This window comes from Corvus moneduloides, chromosome 7 (assembly GCF_009650955.1).
Source record: "Corvus moneduloides isolate bCorMon1 chromosome 7, bCorMon1.pri, whole genome shotgun sequence".
Classification (NCBI taxonomy): Eukaryota; Metazoa; Chordata; class Aves; order Passeriformes; family Corvidae; genus Corvus; species Corvus moneduloides.
The window spans coordinates 37,758,833-37,780,493 of record NC_045482.1 but is presented as its reverse complement, the minus strand read 5'-3'; the positions used below and the strand labels follow the sequence as shown (position 1 = coordinate 37,780,493).

At 46.1% G+C, this 21,661-nt stretch overlaps 1 protein-coding gene across 2 annotated transcripts; it reads left to right on the top strand.

The window, feature by feature from the left end:
• Positions 1-12,910: 12,910 nt before the first annotated feature.
• Positions 12,911-21,661, top strand: MMADHC (metabolism of cobalamin associated D). Of its 2 annotated transcripts, none has more exons than XM_032114094.1 (8): positions 12,911-12,929; positions 13,239-13,288; positions 14,835-14,979; positions 15,158-15,375; positions 16,486-16,591; positions 17,059-17,189; positions 18,742-18,828; positions 19,862-21,661. In XM_032114094.1, the coding sequence occupies exons 2-8, from the start codon at positions 13,280-13,282 to the stop codon at positions 20,054-20,056; spliced, it is 891 nt and encodes a 296-aa protein (XP_031969985.1). In that variant the 5' UTR covers positions 12,911-12,929; positions 13,239-13,279; the 3' UTR covers positions 20,057-21,661. The 2 variants fall into 2 exon arrangements, with proteins under 2 accessions (XP_031969985.1, XP_031969986.1); XM_032114095.1 differs by lacking the exon at positions 12,911-12,929 and adding an exon at positions 13,140-13,195 and having other exon boundaries at positions 13,227-13,288.

Genomic DNA, 21,661 nt, shown 5'->3' with positions numbered 1-21,661 from the left:
GCGAGCTCAAGTTCAAGATTAAGTTTGGAGCTTTTATTGGACTTATTTGGGTGCAGGAGGGTTTGGAGTTGTTTTTCCTATCAGAGGCTTGGCCCCAGGCTTGCAGTTGGATGCTCGACTCAATTGCTTCAGTTTAACAATTTTTCCTTCAGTTTTCCAACCGTTCCTAAAGTGCAAAGTGGAAGAAAGAGAAACCTGGGGGTTTATGGCCATTTAAAGTCCACGAGGAGGGAGGTCCCCTCTGAGGAGCACATGTACGGCTGTAGGCATGGGACAAATCCATGGGAATGTCTCCTCCTGGGATGGTCACCGTCACCCTGCCCAGCTCCGATGGAGGCGGCATCCGGACGCCTGGCACTTCCCAAACCTCAGGAGAAATGAGGAGCTGCTGCCAGGAGCCTCCGTGCACCTTAACACCTCCTCATTTGCAAGTCTGGCAGCTGGAGGGGTCGGACACAGGGACATGTGGGAATTTGGACCCATCGCTGACGGAAGTTGCCCAACCCAACATGATGGAAGATGCCCAATCCAATGCAATGCAAGATGCCCAGCCCAACATGATGGAAGGCACCCAACCCAACGTGATGGAAGATACACAACATGATGGAAGATGCCCAATCCAACATGATGGAAGACACCTAACCCAATGGAAGATGCCCAACCCAACGTGATGGAAGATGCCCACCACAACAAGATGGAAGACACTCAATCCAACGTGATGGAAGATGCCCAACCCAACTGCGCTGGCACGGCCAGCCCAGCACCAGGATTTTGACGTGGAGAAATTGCAGGGCATGGCCAACCCCAGTGAGCAGGGCAATCTGGGCAGAGGAGTTCCCACCACTGTAGCCGCACTCGTGCAAGAACCTCATTGCTTCTAGATCTTTTCCTTTCAAGCCTGGTTCCAGTGCCAGAGCTGGCTTTAGCCCTAAAATGAGAATTCCAGACTGGTTTGGGTTGGAAGGGACCTTAAAGCCATCCCATTCCATCTCCTGCCATGGGCAGGGACACCTCCCACTATCCCAAACCTGGCCTGGAACATTTCCAGGGATGGGGCAACCACAACTTGATCCATCCCACAAATGTTACTGTCTCCAAAGGAATTCTACCATGCACCCATGCGGCACCAAAACCAAGGAAAGCAAAAGCAAAACTGCGAAGTCCCTCTTCTCTCATGTGAACATGTTGAGTCATGAGTTAATTAATGAGAAGTTACACGTGAAAGCTCCAGAATGAGTCTCCAGCTCTCTGAGTCAGACGCCCACAGGTTGGAGGAGGGAAGGAAGAGAGGGAGAAGGGCTTTGCAAAAGGATGCCCTGAGGAGCAGGACCAGGAATGAGGGACCATCCACCCGTCACATAATTCCCAAGAAAGAGTTACATGGAGCATGATGAGAGATGTCAAAGCTTAAAAAAACCCCAAAAAGAAATAAAATGCCAGACGTCTACAAGCAACAATTTGCCAGAAAAAGCAAAACAGCTGAGGAGGAGTAATATGAGCCACATTATTTTCTCATTTTCTTCATTAATTTTAAATACCAAAGCTTACATCAAGGCAGGCCCTAAAAAAAATGGGAAAAAAAGAAAGTTTAACTCTTTCTTTTCAGTGTGAATACAGCAGCAGGGATTTTTTTAGTGACATCTCCTTTGATTGGAGAGGATGGGACCAGGGACACAGAGCAGGGCTGGCTGCTGAAGAAGACCATGACATGGTGATGAACTTGAGAGTTACACCCAGCTTAGGTCCCATCAAGGGCTCCAGCCCAGATCTGGATGGGGAAATTTGGGGAAAGCCTCAAAATGCTTGGAGAGTTCTGCTTTCCCTTCTCAGGGTGACAAGGAGGGCAGTGGCCAGCGCTCCCTCCTGTCACAGATATCAGGACAGATCGTCTTCCTGAGCTCTGTTCTTTGTCCCTGAACACCACAGAGAGGAGTAATCTCCCAAAAAGGCAATTATTCCCAAGATGACCTGTGAGAAATTCTCTTGTTTGGTTTGGGATCAAACCTGTCCAGGTGCTCACCACCCTCCTTCCCTTTTCACTCTCTCCTCCCTGGACGCAGCCAGAGGATCAGCCCAGTTTGACCAGTAACAGCCTGAATTACTGGAGTTTATTCCTCATTCCTGCCGGGTGCTGGGATAGCTGGGCCTGAAGGATTCGCCAAGCCAGGCATGAAACAAAACGTGATCCGTTGGTGGAGACACCTTGGAGTAAAGATAAGGAACACCTGGAGCACATGGAACCTGTCACCCTGCTGTGACACCGAGTGACAGCCACCAGCAGTGTTAGAAATGCCTCAAAAGCACCAAATCCATTGCATGCACCAGGTCCTGCAGCCCCCAGAGCTCCAGGTCCCTCTCCAGCCGAGCGCTCAACATCCAGACTTCCAAGTTTATCGCCAAAGAGTAAACAATTCCTGAAGTTTTCATTGCCAAGAAGCTGCTTCACTGATGACTTGTAGAGGGATTTCTCTTCCCAGCTTTCATCCCCAGCTTGCACCTCCTTATCCTGCACTACTTGCGGTGATGAAGACAAGACTCAAATGCCTGAGACAGTAAAAAGCTGCTGGTTTTCATCTCCCTGACAAACACAGGCCAGGCCCCAAAGTATTTTCATCCAAATTCTCTTTCCCCAAAAGAATATTTTATTTCCATAATGTACAGTTCTCAGAGTTTGGGTTTTTATTCCTGAAACCCAAGCTAGAGGTGCTCCAGGTCAGGGGGTTTAGGAGAAATCTGGAAAGCTCTGCAGCCTCCTTCCCTTGCAGCTGGTGGCAATGCTCTGATGTCATGGTCACATGAGTCACCTTTTGAATAAAATGCAGAAATCATCTCCCAAATAAGAACTGAAGCTTTTGGAGTTCCTATTTCCACGTATTTTGATTTGGAAGTGAAGAGGAACGTGAGCAGCAAGGACCTGGTCCTGCTCCCACAGCAACACCTACTGCTGCCTGCTCTGGCTTTCATCCCAATTTCACTTTTTCCCACTGTCGAAACCAGGATGAGAAAAAGCAGGAGAGAACGATTCCTGTTTGGGATCTGTTTCCATAGAAACACTGAAATTAAGAGGGAGAGGAGCCTTTTAACATCCCCCAGTCCCCCCAGTGCCAGGGCAGCAGAGAGACCCAGGCCCGGAGCTCCGAGACCTGCTCACACCCGAGCCGACAAAACACATTTCCATGGGAATTCTATGGAATTCCTGCCAACACTGACTTGTGAGCCATCCCAAACAGAATTCCACACTGCTGGGATTTAATCAGGGAGCAAATGCTCCATGGGAGCATCTCCCAGGGCACCCCTTGGCTGTGATGGGCACAAGGCGCCCTCACGCTCCTGCCTTGGGAGCTCCCGGATATATTTAACTGACAAGATGCACAAAAATCAAGCAAGAAGAACACGGGAGTTATTTGGACAAGGTTCACAGGTTTGCAGTATCCAGATGGAACACACAACTCCTCCAAGAACGTGAATATCATCTCTTTTTTCCTTTTTTTTTCTTTTTTTTTTTTTTTTTTTTGGAGCAAATTAATGTGGGCCACCAGCCAGGCTGTGTCAAGAAGAACGCTCACATAAGGGAAGCAGTCACAGCACGACCCTTTGTCCCAAAAAAACAGCACTGTACTTCCCACTGCTGCTGGGTTTAGGGATAACCCAAGCAGACAAAGCAGGTTACCAGGCTCCTACCTGGCAGCAAAATCCAAGGAATCTGCTGGTCCTGGTGTGCTCCAGTGCTGGCTGGGAAGGAGGAATTTCATCTTCTCCTTTGGACGCCTGGAAATGAAAACATATGTGCCAAAAAAACCCCCAAAAAACAACCAACCCTGAAGCATTAATGAGAACTGGATGCTGCTTCTTGTTACTTTCTAAATTTGAGATATAACAGGAACAGCGAAAAATGTGCAAAGGAATGTTCTTCCCCCTCCACCCAACGACAACAAGCTTTTCCCTGGCAGTTTGCAGCACCATCCCTGCTCCATAAAAACACAATAAAACCACCGGGAGAAACGCTAGAAGAGATTGACAGAGTAAAACAAGAACAAAGTATAAACCCAGAAGCATCAAGAGTAAGCTCTTAAGTCTCTTCTTCCTAATCTTCCCAATGATCTCCTCCACTGCTCTGTTTTATTACCTCTCAGAAGGGTTTTAGCTTTAATATAGATCGGAATTACTGGGGAAAGGAAACATTTTAAACATTTAGGCATCCTAACTCTTTCAAGAGAGGCTGCTTAACCTTTAATCCTCCTTCCTCCACCCGCGGGCCACGCAATATGTGAGGGAAAAGGTCAGGAACGTGGACAAAGGCAATAATCTGAGTCTAACCCACTTTTCTGCAACCCAGGCAATCAGCAGTCAGTGCACAAACACACAGCACTGGCTTTTATTGCTGCTGAGGGCTGCTGGGCTCAGTTTAAATACTGGCAAGTGTTTAAACCAGTCCACAGGCATGGATGGGCGAGGAGAAGGGCTGCAAGGGACAGAGAGGGGCACTGGCAGCAGAGGGCTCATAAAACCATCCGATGGTTTGGGTTGGAACCTTAAAACCCATCTTGTCCCACCCCCTGCCATGGGCAGGGACACCTTCCACTGTCCCAGGCTGCTCCAAGTCCCAATGTTCAGCCTGGCCTTGGGCACTGCCAGGGATCCAGGGGCAGCCACAGCTGCTCCGGGCACCCTGTGCCAGAGCTGGGCTCTCTCCCAAGAGTTCAGGGCTGGCCAAGCAGGTCCTTGGCTGATGTGAGTTGGTTCTTCCCCCTTTTCCTCCCCCGTGGGTGTTTTTGAGGTGATCAGTGTGTTACGATCAGCTCTGCCCTGCTGTCCCCAGACCTGGAGCTCCTTAGGAGCTGTCACAACGCAGTGAGGACGTGTGTGCCTGTCACAGCCCCATCACCGCTGTGCACCCAGGCAGCTCATCTGGCTTTGGGGATGGATCCTGGCAGCTTGCAAAGCAAACAGCAGCAGAAAATCAGCTCCAGATCCCCCCGGGCCGAGCAGCTCCACAGAAACCCTTAGCGCTGCCACCATAAATATTCAGGAGGTGCCCCAGGGAGCAGCGCCTTCATTTCCTCTGCCCTCTCGCTGGCAGGGTGACAGCTCTGCAGCCACGGACACTTCCCCGACATCCCGGGGGAGTCTGGAGGGACAGCAACGCTCACACCAGGCAATGATGTGCTACAAAAGAGATGTCACAGCCCACAGCCACCCTGCCTCGGTGACCTTCCCAAACCCGCTCGCTTTATCAGCTCCGTAGCGCCCATACTAACGAGAAATGCCATTTTCCCCACATGTTCATTGATTCCCAAAAAGCTCCCAAAGGAGCAGGGAAATAGGTGCAGCCACTGGTTCACCCAGGGCCAGAGCTGGGTCCCAAAGACCAGCTTCTCCCTGGTGAAAAAAGCGAGCACAACAGAAAAAGAAAAGTGTTAAAAGGCACTCAGCCCTTCTGCTGGTTTTCCACATTAAACTGATTTACTCAGCGAAACATTTTGCTTGCTCCAAGGCTTTCTTCCCTCGAAGTGATTCACTCCAAAAGTTGTTTTATTCAGGGCAGAAAGGAGTCTCGCTTCTCCTTTCTCCTGAGCTGTTTAGGCTCGGCTGGGAGCAGCTGAGCTGGGATTGCTCCCAGGGGATGCTGATTTCAGGGCGCTGAAATGATGATCTCACCACGACCTCAAGGCTCTCCTTTGTGCCTCTGTGGAGAAACCTCTGCTGAGCTCACAGCTGGTGTGGTTCATGCCCAGAGCTGGTGATGAGCGACTTTGGAACGGATTGGAGGGAGATGAATAAAGATGTGAATTTGAATATTCAAGTACACAGAGATGTGTTGATGCTGCCTTTTGTTAGACACACCAGACACTGATTTCTACCTCCTGTCAAAGCAAAAGATTTGGGAGACAGCACAAAATGTTGGGTCTGCTGTGTGGAGTTGAAAAAAACCCTACAGATTCAAAAAAACTGCCTGCACATTGCTGCATCTCTGGGGCTTTTTGTCATTCATCTACAGGTTTGAAGGAAGCATTCATTCCACTCCAGCTAAATGATCCTGAGGCTGTCAAAGTTGCGCATCTGTCTGGGAGGTAAACGAATTTTTAAATTCAAAAAAAAATTCAGCAGGGAATCAGCAAAACGGACCAGGAACGATCCCTTCCGATCCACCACCACAGCTTGTCCCCCTAATCCCGTTTCTTCTGATTAGTATTTATTTATCCCAGAGGATCATACTGATTTATCCCACAGATCAACCGATCATTAACCCCACTGATTCCCTTTCTTTCCAGTCGTTTGGAAGATCCTGCCAACCGAAAATGCAAACAGCGTGCACCAAAGAAGCTCTTTGCAGGCTGAAATCTGACGTGCAGGATGGGAACGCGCAGCATTTCATGGCTCCATCACACAGACAGGAGATTTCAGCAAACTTCCCTCTCCCTTTGATCATCTCACAGGTCTCACCTGCTCCTATCAGAACTTTTGAAGGGGAATGTCTGATGTTTCCTTCTGAAGTCGATGTGAGAAAGTGAGGAGCCTTTATTTTAAGTTACCTTGAGAAAGGAGGAGGTTGACACATGCAAAATGGAGTTTTCAGTCACTTGTTTGAGTCATTCCAACACAAGAAAAGGAATCTGTCGGTGACAAGTCAGGAGGTTGCTTGTTATCCCTGAGCTGGTAAAAAAAGAGAATATTAAACCCACCAGGAAGGTGGTCTGGAAATTCCACTATTTCTTATTCTTCCTGAAGGATAAATAAGTGTTTATGGAATGAGGCATCAGCAAAAAGGCAAATTAGGAACAAGGGTTTGGTGACAGAATTATGTAACAGCAGCCAACCGGGTTTGTCAGCAGAAGGATTTCATTCTGCACAGTAAAAACGCTCTCCAAGTGAAGAGGTTTGACTTTAACAAAGCAAAATGCAGTCATTTGAATAATTATTTGCCTCATGACTCTACCCAAGGCTCCTCTACAGCAACAATTTCACCCCCAAGTACCAAATCGATGCTGGAGAGCCCAGACAGGGAGTTCACACCTGGATTCTGCCTCACTCGGTGACTCGGAGGAGGAAATATCTGGGAATTCCTAATATGCAACATCTATTAATGGCTGTTTTCCTCCCAGTTTTCACTAAATGCATCAAAACGTCTTCTGGAAACTTTACGGAGCTCTGAACGTGGGTAACAAGAATTCGATGAGGCTTTTCAATATGGTTTTCTGGACTGATCCCTGAAATTCTCAGCGCTATTTAGGTCCTTTCTCACTGAGCTGAGATGAGATTTGCTCCTAAAACATGGGACAAAAGAGGGATATTTAGGGATTTTCAGCATCCCTGCTACATCATGGCAGCAACGTGCTGCACAATGACTGATTTCCTCAAGTTTCCAGCCAGGAGGTTTGGTTAAACTCCATCAATTTCAACAGAAAGGGCCTCCAACTGTCCTGCCTCACACGTCAAAAGAGACATTTTATCACAACATCCATCAGCCATCCCAGCTCCTCTGAGTGGGAAGTTCTGGGATTTCTGGTTTCACATTCTGCCAGATGCTGGGCTCTTTCATTCCCTGCCAGACAGGAACAGCCTCATAACTCACAGGCAGCGCACGATGCCATAAACCTTTTTGTGAGACACGCTTCCCATCCGTGAGGGTTAAAAAATATGACCCTGTATATTTAAAAAAACCAATAAATGAGGAATCTGCTGGAATGAGTAGCCCATTAGGCATGGCACTGGCTTTAAGCAGGAATTCTGCCTCCTCAGATTTTCTAACAATTCCCAGATGGATAAAGAAAGATTGACCGAAATAGAACCAGCCTATAAAAAGCTGGTTTTGATACAGTTCTGAGGGGAACCTGCCTCCTTACCTGGCACCCAGCACATCTGGCACACAGACCCCGAGCCCAGAGCCTGGAATGCCACATTCCAGAGCAGATGGATGCCTCAGGACCAGCAGGGCTTGGAGCACTTCCAGGCTGCCAAGCCTGGTGTCTTTGCCACCAGCAGATCCCAGGAGAGAGCTCCAGGTCCTCCTGCTCCTTCTGGATCTCTCCATCCAAGAGCTGGGACCTCAGGAAAGTGCAGTCCTTTTCCAAGTCCAGCTCCAGTGTGGACCAAATTCATCTCACATTAAAGTTAATCCAGACTATTTCTGGCCTCCAACTTTGGTGACAGCCTCAGCACCAAATTATTGATACCTAAATTCCATAAAAACCCAGATTTGGAGTGGGAGAGACACCTCCCAGTCATAAATGTAAATACCTCCCAAAACATCCAAGCTTCACACATTCCCTGTTCCCCACAGGCTGTGTTGGATGTGGCAGCATCCCTGAGGTGCTGCTGCAAGGGATACCTGGAGAGAAAGGAGACGGGAATCCCCTCACTCTCCCCATGGGAGCGAGGAGGAGCAGCTCATGCTTCCCAGGAAAAATATTCCTGTTTAATCCCTACCAAGAAAATGATAAAGCTTTTAAAGCTTCTCCATCTTAAACCAAACATGAAAAGCCACAACAAGAACTGAGATGAATTAATTAACTGAGATGTGTCAACCTCAGATCCATTCGGATAATCCCACACCAGGGCTCCTATCGGAACGATGTCCCTGGGAGTGGCACATTCCAGTTTAGGAAGGTTGATAAAATTCTCTCTTGGGTGAAAATACAAACTGGGAGTTTCCAGATACAGGAGAAGCTGCGCTGGTAAAGGATTCGCAGTAAATCTCCATAAAGCGGAGTCAGAGCCAGGCAGTTTTCTGGGAAAAGGCCTTTTCCCCCTCTGCCCATTGGGATGGACATTCCAGCGGGCAGGGACACAAGGCCCTGAGATAAAGGAGGAAATCCCTTTCAGGTTCCCAGCAGTACATCCACAGGGGGAATGTCTTCCCAAAAAGAGAAAACAAATCATGCAAAGACTTATCTGGTGTAATTGCACCGCTCACTTAAAAGGCTCTTTCCACAGTGGTAGCCAGCAAATCTCTGGAAATGCCAGAAGAAAGGGATTGTTCATGTAAACACATCCATTTCCAGGGGAAGTTTACGCTTCCTATAGCCAGAGGATGTTTACTTTTGTGGGGAAAGAGCACGTTAAAACCTTTCCTCCCTTCTCCTCCATCCCCGTTTCCCCGGCACTCCAGACATTCCTCATTCCCGAGGTTTAGCAGGTCAAGGGAAGGGGGAGCCTCAGTGTATATGCGAGGGAAAATAAATACAGGGAATGAAATGGATAAACAAAAAGGCTGAGCTGGAGTTTGGAGGCTAAAAATCCCCTGGCCGGGGCAGTGATAAAGGATGGCTGAGAACTGTCAGCTCTGCAGGGTGATCCTAAATATCCCCTGGACCACAGGCTGAGATCCCACTCCCTCCCTCTGCGCTTTGGAACCGCAGGGAATGTGGCTGGAATGCTGGGGAGGCCGGGCATGCTCAGTTCCTGACGTGCTGCGAGCAGGTTTTAGAGATGCAAAATCGATGCCAACGATTTCAAGTGGGGTTTAACACAGTCCTAACGAAGTTTAATGGGTGCCATTAGGAAAATTGGGAGCACCAGCGCAATCTATCATTGCACAGATAAATGGACAATGGGAATAAGGAATATCTCGGTGTTCCTATCACCACTTATCCAGCTTCTGCTGTATCCAAAGGGAAAACCACCATGGAGAATTCCAGTGCCTCCAGGTGAATGCCACCTGGTTGACAGCAGAGTGGAATGGGGAATAAAAGCAGCAAAGACCCCCATTAAGGATGAAACTCTGGATTTGGGGTTTCCAGTCCAATTCCAGAATCTCATCCCAAAGTTCTGAAGACTCCAAGGATGGAGTTTGCACAGCTTCTCTGGGTTCCTGCAAGAGGAGAGAGGAAACGGCTGAAAATCCACTTTTTCCTTGTGAAGCAGTTTCTCAGGGACACCTCTGGCTCCTCTTCTTCCAGAGCGAGGAATCCAGCAAGTCAGGGCATGGAAGGAGAATCCCAGCTTGGGCTTGGAGTTTTTTCCAGGCAGAGGGTGGTGGTGACTGGGAAAGTTCCCTCTGCATCCCTCTCTCCTGAATGCCTGAGGCTCTTCCCTGTGCTGCAGCCTGTTCAGGGTGCCAAGAGGAAAGCACTGTCCCAAAAAAAGAGAGAAGAATCATGGAGTCATGGAATCATGGAATCATGGAATGGTTTGGGTTGGAAAGGAGCTTAAAGATCATCCCATTCCCACCCTGCCAGGGGCAGGGACACCTTCCATTGTCCCAGGCTGCTCCAGCCTGGCCTTGGACACTGCCAGGGATCCAGGGGCAGCCACAGCTCCTCTGGACACCCTGTGCCAGGGCCTCTCCACCCTCCCAGGGAACAATTCCTTCCCAATATTCCATCCATCCCTGCCCTCTGGCACTGGGAAGCCACTCCCTGTGTCCTGTCCCTCCAGGCCTTGTCCCCAGTCCCTCTCCAGCTCTCCTGGAGCCCCTTAAGGCCCTGGAAGGGGCTCTGAGCTCTCCCTGGAGCCTTCTCCTCTCCAGGCTGGACAATCCCAACTCTCTCAGCCTTTCCCTCTGATCGTCTCCATGGTGTCCTCTGGACTCTCTCCAGCAGCTCCACGTCCTTCCCGTGCTGGGATCCCTGAGGAAAAAGAGCATCTCAGTAACAACAGGAAAACCTGGCCATGAACTTCAGGTTTCACCTCCAAAACTGCTGCAGGTTTTGGACACGGAGGAGTTTCCCTGAACTGAACCCATGGGGATTTTTCCAAAAAGGCTTTCAAAGGAGGAATTAGGAATCCTGTCGTGTGCGTTCCTTCCTCTCCCTCAAACTGAGAGCAGCAATCTCCGAGGGAAGAATTTAATCAAAGCCAGCTGCTAATTACTTTCCTGACACCAGGGGAGAAGGATGTTGGCATCCGAAAGATCTGGAAGATTTTTCCTTATTAATATTTGATAAATCTGTAATTGGATAGTTTGATTTTGCAGTCTCCTTTGGATAGAAGCTTTATTGAAATGAATCTTTATGAATTCAGACCACAAACTTGAGGGGCTGATAACTCAGGGATTGATTGGAGCATCTTGAAGTGGCAGCCCTGGAGAGGAGATAAATTGGGATTGCCTAAGGACAAGTCAATACAGGCTGGATGTAATCCAGAGTGCCTCCTATTAGAGGACATAAATCACATTCTGTAAAGAGTTAAAAGTTGAATTTCTCCAATCTCTCATCTCTTTTTTTTTTTTTTTTGCTGAAGTTCAGAGATTCCACATGAATATTTGATTTAAAAGCAAATGAGAATTAAGTGTGCTAACATTGAATTAATAAAAGAGTTGAGTGGCATCCAATAGTGAGCAAATGTGCTCATGAAAAAGTCCAAAAATCAAAATTGCAACATTATAGCTACTTAATATATCACATTGTTTAGGAATGGATATCATAATAATCCTGATAAAATAAAGCCAAAACTTTATTAAATGATCTAAGGACACTGTAGGGCTGAGTTTTATCACCATGGACACAAAACCGATGTCTTGCTCTGATTTTGAACTATTGAAACCTCTGGAACTGGTTTATGTTAATAAACTTCTGCTAATAAACCAGTGGCAAAGGAAAATAAACGTCCAGAAATCTCTGGTTAAAAGTAAAATAAATTAAAGGCCTTGTGTAGAGTCGCTGAGGGATGGGAACGCCCAACCTTTTATTTGGGAGAGATTAAAATTCCCCGTCCTCAACCAGCAAAGCTGCTTGGAACAGACAGCAAAGAAATGGCAAAAAATGAGAAGGAAGATCCTTAACCCAAAGGGTATTCCAAAGGGGTTTGTGCGTGTTTTCCCTCTGGAGCAGGAGCAACCAGCAGAACAGGCCTTTGGGAGGAGCTTTAGATGGGATTTGGGATTGGGCACCTCCCCCTTGGTATTTTTAATCCCCCATTTCAAGAGCTGCATTGGCTTGCACAGCACTGCACAGCCCCAGAGATCCTGGATTCCATCCCCCTCTGGAATGACGGCTGGAATTTGAAGTGGATGGGGAAAAAGTCGAACACCTTGGAGCGACTTCATGGAATCCCAGACTGGTTTGGGTTGGAGGGACCTTAGAGCTCATCCCGTTCCCAGCCCTTGCCATGGGCAGGGACACCTTGCACTACCCCAGGGCGCTCCAAGGCTCGTCCAGCCTGGCCCGGGACACTTCCAGGGATGGGGCAGCCGCAGCTTCTCTGGGAATTCCGATGGATAGCGCAGATCCCGTGCTGGGATCTTTCCAAGCAGCTCCCGGAGCTCCGGCAGCCTTGGGGCTGTGACCATTCCCTGGGGAGCCTGTCCAGAGCCTTTCCACCAAAAAAAAACCCCAGAAAAATCAACTGGGACGGAAGCTATTCAAGAAGGTTTTTAATGTATTTTTATTATTTTGTATAAATTATTTGAAGTCACAGTTTTGCGGCAGAAGTGCCACTGATGCTCTCCATTTCCAGCAAACCCCCGACCTTGCGCCTTTCCTTAGCGGAAACACTCCCCCCCCCCCCAATTCCCTTCAATAAAACCCCCTTTTCCCTTTTTCTCCCCATTTTCCACTTTATGGATCACCGGGAATGACTGGGGGGGGGGGGATGAGGGCGGTTTACGCTCCGTGACTACCCCCTGGTGCCCCCCGAAGGTACTGTCCCGCCTCCGCGGCACCCACGGGCGCCCTTCGCTGCCCTTCACACTGGGCAACACCGGTTTGGGACCACCGAGGGGACACCTCGGCCCCGCCACGACAGATCCCAGCCCCGCCGCTCCCATGGGGACCTCCCCGGCCCCGCCGAGCCCCGCCGCCATCGCCGCTTCTCCCTCAGGGCCCCCCACCGCCCCGTCCGCAGCCGCGAGCAACCGAGCGCCGAGCGCCGAATTCCGCGCAGTTCCGCGCCGCGCCGATCGAGGTGTCGGCAGATCCACTGGCTCAGCCTGGGGGCGCGCGGCGCGGGCGTGACGGGGGCGGGCGGCCGCCGCCATTTTGCAGGAAGAGGTGAGAGCGGCCGGGGGTTCCTTCTTCTTCTTCTCCCTTTTTCCCGTTTCCTTCTCCCCTTTTCCCGTTTCCTTCTCCCCTTTTCCCGTTGCCTGTCCCCGGCAGCGCCGCTCCTGGGACACCGGGCTGCGCTGGGGGAGCGCGGGGGAGGCTGTGCGGGGCGTGAGGAGGCTTCGGGACTGGGGAGTCCAGCGCCTTCCTTTCCTTTTCCTCTTCCCTTTCCCTTCTTTTTCCTTGTCCCCTTTCTGTCCTCTCCCCTCTTCTCTTCTCTCCCCTCTTCTCTTCTCTCCCCTCTTCTCTTTTTTCCAGGGGTATCCGGGCCTGTCAGCGAGGGGAGAGCACCGTTTGCCATGGCCAATGTGAGTGAGCCACGCCAGGTTCTGTGGATATCACGGGAACAGTGGAATTGAGGATTCAGTAGAGTTACAGACGGGTTTGGGTTTAAGGAAGGGACCTTAAAAATCATTTAATTCCAATCCCCTGCCATGGGCAGGGACACCTCCCACTGTCCCAGGCTGCTCCAAGCCCTGTCCAGCCTGGCCTTGGGCACTTCCAGGGATCCGGGGGCAGCCCCAGCTGCTCTGGGCACCCTGTGCCAGGGCCTGCCCACCCTCCCAGAATCCCTTCCCAGTATCCCCAAGCCAGCCCTCTTTCCGTTTGGAAATCGCGGGAATAACGTAATTGAGGATTAAACACAAATTTTTCTGTGCTTTTTATATTCTCCTGTGCTCAGCCACAGAGGAATTCTGTGTTTCTGTAACACACGGCTTCACCCAGCTAATTTCAGGCTGGAGAAGAAAACGCCTTTTACTGATTTTTTTTTTTTTTTTTTTTTAATTTTGTTTTTATTGCTCTTGCCATGGGGCCATGAATAATTCATTCATTTCCTCGCTGTTGTTTCACTCGTGTAATGCCAGGTGTGTAAATATTTGCATGAGTGAGCTCAGTCACAGCTGTAATTAGTGACATCTCCATGCTGAGTGAGGCTGATAATAGGGAAAAATGCTCTTTTCTTCTAATTACATGTCGCCTGTAATTGTTTACATCTGTTTATAACGCAATCACGATGCAAAAATTAATTTCAACAGTGATTTTACATAATAGAGAAAGATTTAAGTGGGATTAGACTTTTGTTGTGTTACAGGAACCTTTTAAAGCTGTTATAGAACGAGGCAGCTTCAGGCTTGAACTGTAAATAATTGATTTAAGTCATAAATTCAATGTGTCTTTAAGCATTTGAGTCTTTGTGATCTTGGTAGGGATTATTTTATATTTACACAGAGGTGCTGAATGAGAAACCTTTTATTGCCGTAGGTCCTGATGCTTTAAACACAATTTTTGTAGGAAACATACAAATAGCACCGTTTATTCTGTTCTTTTAAAAGGAAACTACTTCTGAAAGTGCCTCTCTTGATGTAAACTTGTTCCACACATATTTAGTGACAAAACTGCATAGATTTTTGCAGAATCTAAGCTACAGCACTTGAGGAAAATCCTTTTGTGTTATTTTCTCCAAAGAATTTCTATTCCCCCCCTGAAAAGTTGAATTTTTCAAAAGCCACCCATGCTGTGGCAGGTGGGATTTATATTTTCCAGGGTGACATGCACGGAAATAATCACGGAGACAATCCCTATCCATAATTTAGTTTAAATTGTGGGGTTTCAGTGGTGCTAGTTAAAGATTTCAGGGCTTTTTTCCTCACATGAGAGACTTTTCATTAAGTGTTTCTAGCCTTTTTCTTTGCTTGGAATAGCAAAATATAGAAATAATAGTAAAATACTTCTAAAGCTTGATGTTAACAGCTGGTCATAATTAAAATTTTGATATAATTATCAAGGGAGGATTTCTCTTGTGACCCACAGAGCTGTATTTAAATTACTTTAATTTTGTTTTTCCCTCCTCAGGTGCTCTGTAACAGAGCAAGATTGGTCACCTACCTCCCAGGCTTTTATTCCTTACTCAAAAGAGTTGGGAATCCCAAGGCTTTTTCCACAGCAGGTTCCTCTGGCTCAGATGAGCCTCACGTGGCTGCTGCACCTCCTGACTTATGTAAGGAAAAGCAGATTTATTCCCTTTAAATCCGTGTGCTGTGGGAATTTAGAAGTGTGATTTTTATGACTTGTGCATCGCTGATGTTTGGGATCAAATCCATGTGTGGGAGAGGGGTTTTTCCTTGGGTTTTCCTGCTTTTTTTGGGATGTGCTGACTGACACGAGGCCTCTTGCAGGTCCCAGGACTGTGTGGCCGGATGAGGTGATGGGGCCCTTTGGTCCCCAGGACCAGAGGTTCCAGCTGCCTGGGAATATTGGCTTTGACTGCCACCTCAATGGCACAGCTTCCCAGAAGAAATCCCAAGCTTCCAAGAGCCTCCCTGATATTTTAGCAGAGCCCTCAGCAAGCGAGAGGCATGAATTTGTGATGGCACAATACATCAATGAGTTCCAGGTGAGAACAGACTCCTCCTGGGTGTGAGAGAAACAGAACCCATCCCTCTTTCCTCCTGACAAAGGATTTTCTGCACCATTTGGAAATCTGGACTTTAACTGGGTTGAGCAAGAGGTCACACAGAGCCTGCCTGGAGTTGTTTTCTTTTAGGAGAAAGAAATACTTCAGGCTGTGTTTTGAAACAGCATTTTAGGAGTGACTTAATGGGAGAATTTCAGTCTCCAAACGTGCTGTTTGCCAAGTCTCACCACCTTTTACCAAGTAAAATTGAAATTTTCTTCAGTGTTTTACTTAATGGACCTGAATTTGCAAAGTTTGGGCAGTGTTTAATTCTGAAAACCATGGAATTCACACAGGAGTCCCCCAGCCTCACAATGAGACCAGATTTTGGCAGAGCTGCCAGTCAGATACATCATTATCAACAAAAGCCTTGATAATTGCCAGCATGATCCCAACATTCCCACAAATCCTTAGTGCTGCTCACTCAGCTTTCCAGGCTCTGACTTTGTGGAATGCTCAGATTTTGGGAGTCCATGAGCAAATCTCCACTGGAAAAGTGCTGGAGAGTGGATTTATGGATGAGTCATTATATCCCAATGTGCTTGGGAACCATCAGCCTCTGGAGAGCTGCCCAGGTTCTGTGTTCAGCTTGGGTGGATCCTGTTTGCCCCAAAAAAGCCACCAGAAAATTCAGGTTTAGTTCATTAAGTGCAAACCAGGTGCTTTTAGAATCAGGTAAATCTGAAATCTATCAGTTAATGTTGTTTGAAATACTTAAAATCGTTGTTTCGGACTGATAATTAACGAAAATGTCTGTATTTATGTATTATATTTATTAATATAATTCCTGTATTTATATGTATTCTGCTTTAACGTAATACAATTACAATAAAATATAAATCCTCCTTTTTTCTATAAAATATAAACATTTCTGTGTGGGTTTAAATAACACCAAAATCTATTTCACTTTTAATAGCTGAAAAATGTGAAGTCTCATTGCAAATCATCTGAAACTGCTCAAGTGTATCTGATCAGAAAACCTTATTTTGATGTACAGAATTTTTCCTGTTTTATATTAACTGAGAAAATTCCAATTTTCATGGTTTTTAGGGTGCTGATGCTCCCCAGAAGCAGCAAATCAATAATGCTGAAACCTACTTTGAAAATGCCAAGGTGGAATGTGCAGTGCAAGCCTGTCCTGAGCTGCTGAGAAAAGGTTCACTTTTATTTATAACTGAGAAATTCCAACTTTTAAAATGTGAAAAACATTGAAGGAAATGTTCTGTAGTTGATACCACAGAATGTGGAGTGGAAAAGGTTAATTCAGAGTTAATAATTACAAAAATCCCATTGTTTAGAATGGAAACCAAAGCTTTGCTGTTGACAATATTTGATATTTCATACAAAAATGTCATTTCCAGTTGCTGCTTAAGTGCCAGGTAGATTCTGGAGTTAATTCCCTATCCAAAATCCAGTTATCAAATCCTTTGGCACTGGAACGAAACAACAAATGGGAATCATGAAACTTCTGCCAGCACTGAATTTGTATCTGATCTGTTCAAGCAGGAAATGACTGAAACGAAATTGGAATCAAACAAGTTTAAAAAGGGAAATCTGCCTGGGTGAGAGGGGGAGGCTCGCATGGAAGAGCTGGGCAGACCATGCTGTTTTCCCATGTTTTAGACTTCGAGTCCCTGTTCCCAGAGGTGAATTCCCACCGTTTGACTGTGCTGACTGTCACCCAGAAGACTAAAAATGACATGACCGTGTGGAGCCAGGAGGTGGAGGATGAGAGAGAGATGCTCTTAGAAAAGGTGAGTTCATCAGCTCATTTCTCTTTGCAGATGAAGCTTTGGTGCATTTCTAGCTCTGTTACTGTGTTTTTAAAGCATTTTGGAGTTAATCCTTTTCTCTTATAAAATGGAGATTTTTTTTTTCCCCCAGCTTTAAAAATTTTTTATTATTTTGTGTGAAATGTCTGCTTAGAATTCTTAAGTTCTTCAGAGTGGGGTGGGACAAAAGTCTGTTAAAATGTTACAGGAGATTAGTAAAGACACTTGATTGTTGTCCTGATCCAGCAACTATTTTCTCACCTTATTCCAGATTTAATCAGTGGATTTTGTGGGATTTCACTGCGGTTTTCCTTTGATTTCATTAAGATTCCACTGTAGAGTCTGTCTGAGCAGTTTTTACTGATCAAAAATATAAAACCCCACCAGTTTCTCTGGTGTTTTTTTCCACTTTAATGGATGCTTTTAAATTCTTTTACCCTGGATTTCAGTTCTGTTATTTCATCTTAACCTTGCCTTGTTCTTTTACCACTAGAGGTCTCTGAAAGTCTCTTTATTTCCCGTTTTCCACAGCTTTGGCATTACCCCACTAAGTGTCGCTATTCACTACTGCCATTCCCCCTTAGCACCTCAAAAAAGAACATTTCTACCTATTATTTGTAACAATTTCCCCAAACCCAGCATTTAATCTGTATATAAATCATAATTATGCCTGAAATTCATCTGGAAATGACCTTTCCAATCCTTTAAATGCAAATGTGGCCTCTCTAAGGCAAACACACAATAAAGAAGGCAACATAAAATTACACACAAATTAAAATTCCCTTCATTTCAGTGCGTTCTACTCTTTGAATTATTTCTGGGCTGTTGCTTTTTGGCGTTGTAATCTGGTCTAATTATGTGTTAATTGGCATCTTTCTTCCTCGGGCACCTCCCTGTCAGGTCTAATCTGGTCACTGGCTGGGGGTGTGTGAGGATGTTGGGTGTAACCTCCTGCTCTAAAGGTTACAAACAGCAAATTCCCGGGGGAATCTGTTTGTTTGCTTGGAAAAATTCACCTGAAAACTCCTCATTTCAGGGGCTAAAAAACGAGGCTGTGCAGCCAAATCTAAATATTTGCATGAATCCAGCTCGAGTTTTTATTAACCTCATTCCAAGGGGTTGTTCCAGCACCAAAAAAGAGATCCTGGATGAGAAATGTTGTGCCTAAAATTGTGATATTTGGGATTTAATTTACAGTTTGGACATAATTAATCATCAGAGCCATCAAGCCTCAAAATACAGAATTTGCTGGGGTAAACTTCCCTTATTCTGAACTAATACAAAATTTACTGTAGAGGGTAAATTTCCCTTATTTTGGACCCTTAAGGAACTGAAGCTGAGTAATTATAATCATATTTTTAGAAATTTGAAACTTTGAGCTGCTGAGGGCACTAATTGGAGAGAAAAATCCAATTTTTATAACTGAAATTAAAGAAAGGATTTTATCTAGAACAGATAAAGTTAGAAATAATTCTTTTTGTGTGATAACAACCTCATTCGATACCTTTCTTTTCCCAATTTTTTTTCCTTCCAGTTCATCAATGGTGCCAAGGAAATCTGCTATGCAATTTCTTCTGAAGGCTACTGGGCTGATTTCATTGATCCATCCTCAGGACTGGCAGTAAGTGATTGCTGTGTGGAATTTGGCTTAAATCCAACTTTTTCAGGGTAATTCCTTTAATAACTTAAGATACCAACCCTGAGCCAGTTCCCCACGTGTGTCAGCTCTCAGTTAGGAAATGAAATTGGATTTTAGGCAACTGGAGAAGTTTTATGCCCCAAATCTCTTGGTTACTTTATTCCCTCCCCAGGTAACTTGGGAACCCTGACACCTGTGAAGGTGAAGGGTTTAAAAAGCCTCTTTGCACCTGTTAATGATCCCTTTGTCCCAAAAAATGAACTTTTTGTTCCTATGGAACAACAGGAGCATTCAGTGGGAGATGAATTTTAGTCTGAGCTCTGCTAAAACCGTATCGTAGTTCAAGGGGATGGTGGCAAAGCTCAGCTTAGTGGGGTTTTATTTAAAAACACTACAAAAAGCAGGGATTTATTGTGTCGACAGTGGCAAACAGGGGATGTTTATAAGGTGAACAGGCAGGTAAGGGCTGTACAGTGCTTGAAAGCTTCCCAGAATTCCATGCATTTCAGGAATTAGGGATTGATGGAAGTAGGGTTTTGTCTTCAGACTCCATTAGTAACATCCTTGCCAAGGATCAGGAGTGGACTTCAAGTCAGAAGTTTCCTCCTGAGACAAAGAACTGAAATACCTGTTCGCATCTTACATACCAGTTTAATTTAAATACCAGTTTGCAAGTTAAACTGTTTGCAATTCAGTCACATTTTTGCTCTTCTGACCAACTTTCCCTGTAGGGACTCATTGCAAGGTTACCTTTTTAATTTTTGCCATTTCTTAGGAAGTTTCTCTCGTGAGTCCATGTCCTGTTTGTGCTGTTTCTAGCAGGGTTCTGTCCTTCATTCCAAAGCACGTGAGGGTGGGATTGATATCCAAATGCACTCCAGTGCCAAAGGAAAACTCAAAACTTCTCCACCAGCCTGGCACAGCTGAACTCAGGCTTTGTTTTAAACATACTTCACAATTTTAAATCTTCCTGTGGAAAATCCTCTCTTTTTTTTCTTTTTGTCGTTTCCCTCAGTTTTTTGGGCCTTACACCAACAACCCCCTGTTCGAGACCGACGAGCGCTATCGGCATTTGGGATTTTCCGTGGATGACCTGGGATGCTGCAAAGTGATCAGGCACAACCTTTGGGGTACCCACGTGGTTGTGGGGAGCATTTTCACCAACGCTGAGCCTGACAGCCCCATCATGAGGAAACTCAGTGGCAACTGAGTCCTCAAACTCAGCTCCCTCAGGTTCTTGTGACCTTTGCGTTCTTCGACTTGGTGATTCTCCCTTGGCATTGTCAGGAATTCCTCACTCCCAAGTGTTCTTAGAGAATAAAGTAGCTGTTATTTATTTGTAGTCTTTTGGGCATATGTGCTCACCACGTGTGACTTGGAATTGACAGCATTCAGGCAGGAGTTTAAATGTGGTTATCATTTCCTTTTTTCGTCTTCTCTCCCATCTTCACTTAGCTCAACAATTCTGCCTTTCACTGACCAACTTAATATTCAAAATCCTCTGAAAATGCCACTGAAATTTCCAGCAATTCTGCCATTCCTGAAATTAGGAACTGGCAAAAAAAAAAAAGAAAAAATGGAATGAGTCATGAAATTGTTCTCCCAGAATACAGAACTTAATAAAATCTGCAGGACTGGGCTCATCACTCATTTGCTGTTGGAAAATGAGAATGAGGTCAACTTTCAGTGGTCTCCAGCTCATCCAGAGACTCCGTAAAAAGTCCTTAATTACCCTTGGAATTACTCATCTCTTACTGTTTTTTGTCTTCATGGTGCTTGGGATTTTTTTCCTCAGTGTTAGCTAAATATATTTAATTAGTTTATATCTATAAATGTAATTTCAAGTTGCTTTTGTAACTTTCTTAGGTCATTAAATACGTTGTGAAAAAAAGAGATAATAGGGCAATGCTTGGATCTCATCGTTGTTTTCCTGTACTTGGATGCAATCTAGACTTGCCTCTGGAATTTGGAAATGCAAAGAGAGCAATTAGGATCAATTATTGCAATTACAAGGATGTTTCAACAGGAAGGTTCCGGGCTCCTCAGCTATCAGAAAAACAATCAGATCAATCGGGGAACAACAGGGAAGACATTCCAAGGCACCTGAAATACCTGGAATTTCAATGCCTTGCAATTTGGCTCCAGGGATGAAGCAGTAAATCAGATTTTAATCTCATCCCAGTCAATCTTGGAGCAATTTTTGGTGGCACAGTGGGAACCTTCAGTGTTTATTCCGTGGGAATGCGGTGCAGCTCAGTGTGGATGTGGCTGCACAGGATGAGGATCCAGGAACTGTAACTTTGTCGTTGGTCTTTTCCCAGCCTTACCCAACTCCGTGGATTTCCAGCCTGTCCCAGGAGCGTGTGGCTCTGCTGTTCCCTCCCCAGGGTCTGAGCCAGCCCCACCAAAGCTTTTATGGCTTTAGAACCAGCTCCTTGACCAAGTGCCTCTCTCTGTCCTTGTCACCACTGCACATCTGTGACTTTGCTGGATCTTCACTGGGAGCCAGGAAGACTTCCCAAAGGAAGAGTGAGTGCTCTCCATTCCCAATTCCCTCCTCAAGCCAGCAATTCCAAAGTTTTCCCACTCCCCTGCAGCGTTGTCACCGCTGGTGGCTCTGCCCTGCCCACATTCCAAGGGTGAAGCGCCCGAATTTTGGGGCAGGATTGATTCCTTTCCCATGGAATTTGTGCTGTGATTCCAGAGCCCCATCCCTGATCTCTGCTATCCATAAAAGCTCTGTTACTTCCAAGGATTTTATTGCTGTTTTTTTTCCTCCTTCTCAGCGAGAGGATTAAAGAAGTTGAGAACTTCA

Bases quoted from the DNA above. Each gene is read 5' to 3' on its own strand.
- MMADHC (XM_032114094.1), top strand. The intron at 15,376-16,485 runs GTGAGAACAGAC...CATGGTTTTTAG, and splicing joins AATACATCAATGAGTTCCAG to GGTGCTGATGCTCCCCAGAA. The intron at 18,829-19,861 runs GTAAGTGATTGC...CGTTTCCCTCAG, and splicing joins ATCCATCCTCAGGACTGGCA to TTTTTTGGGCCTTACACCAA.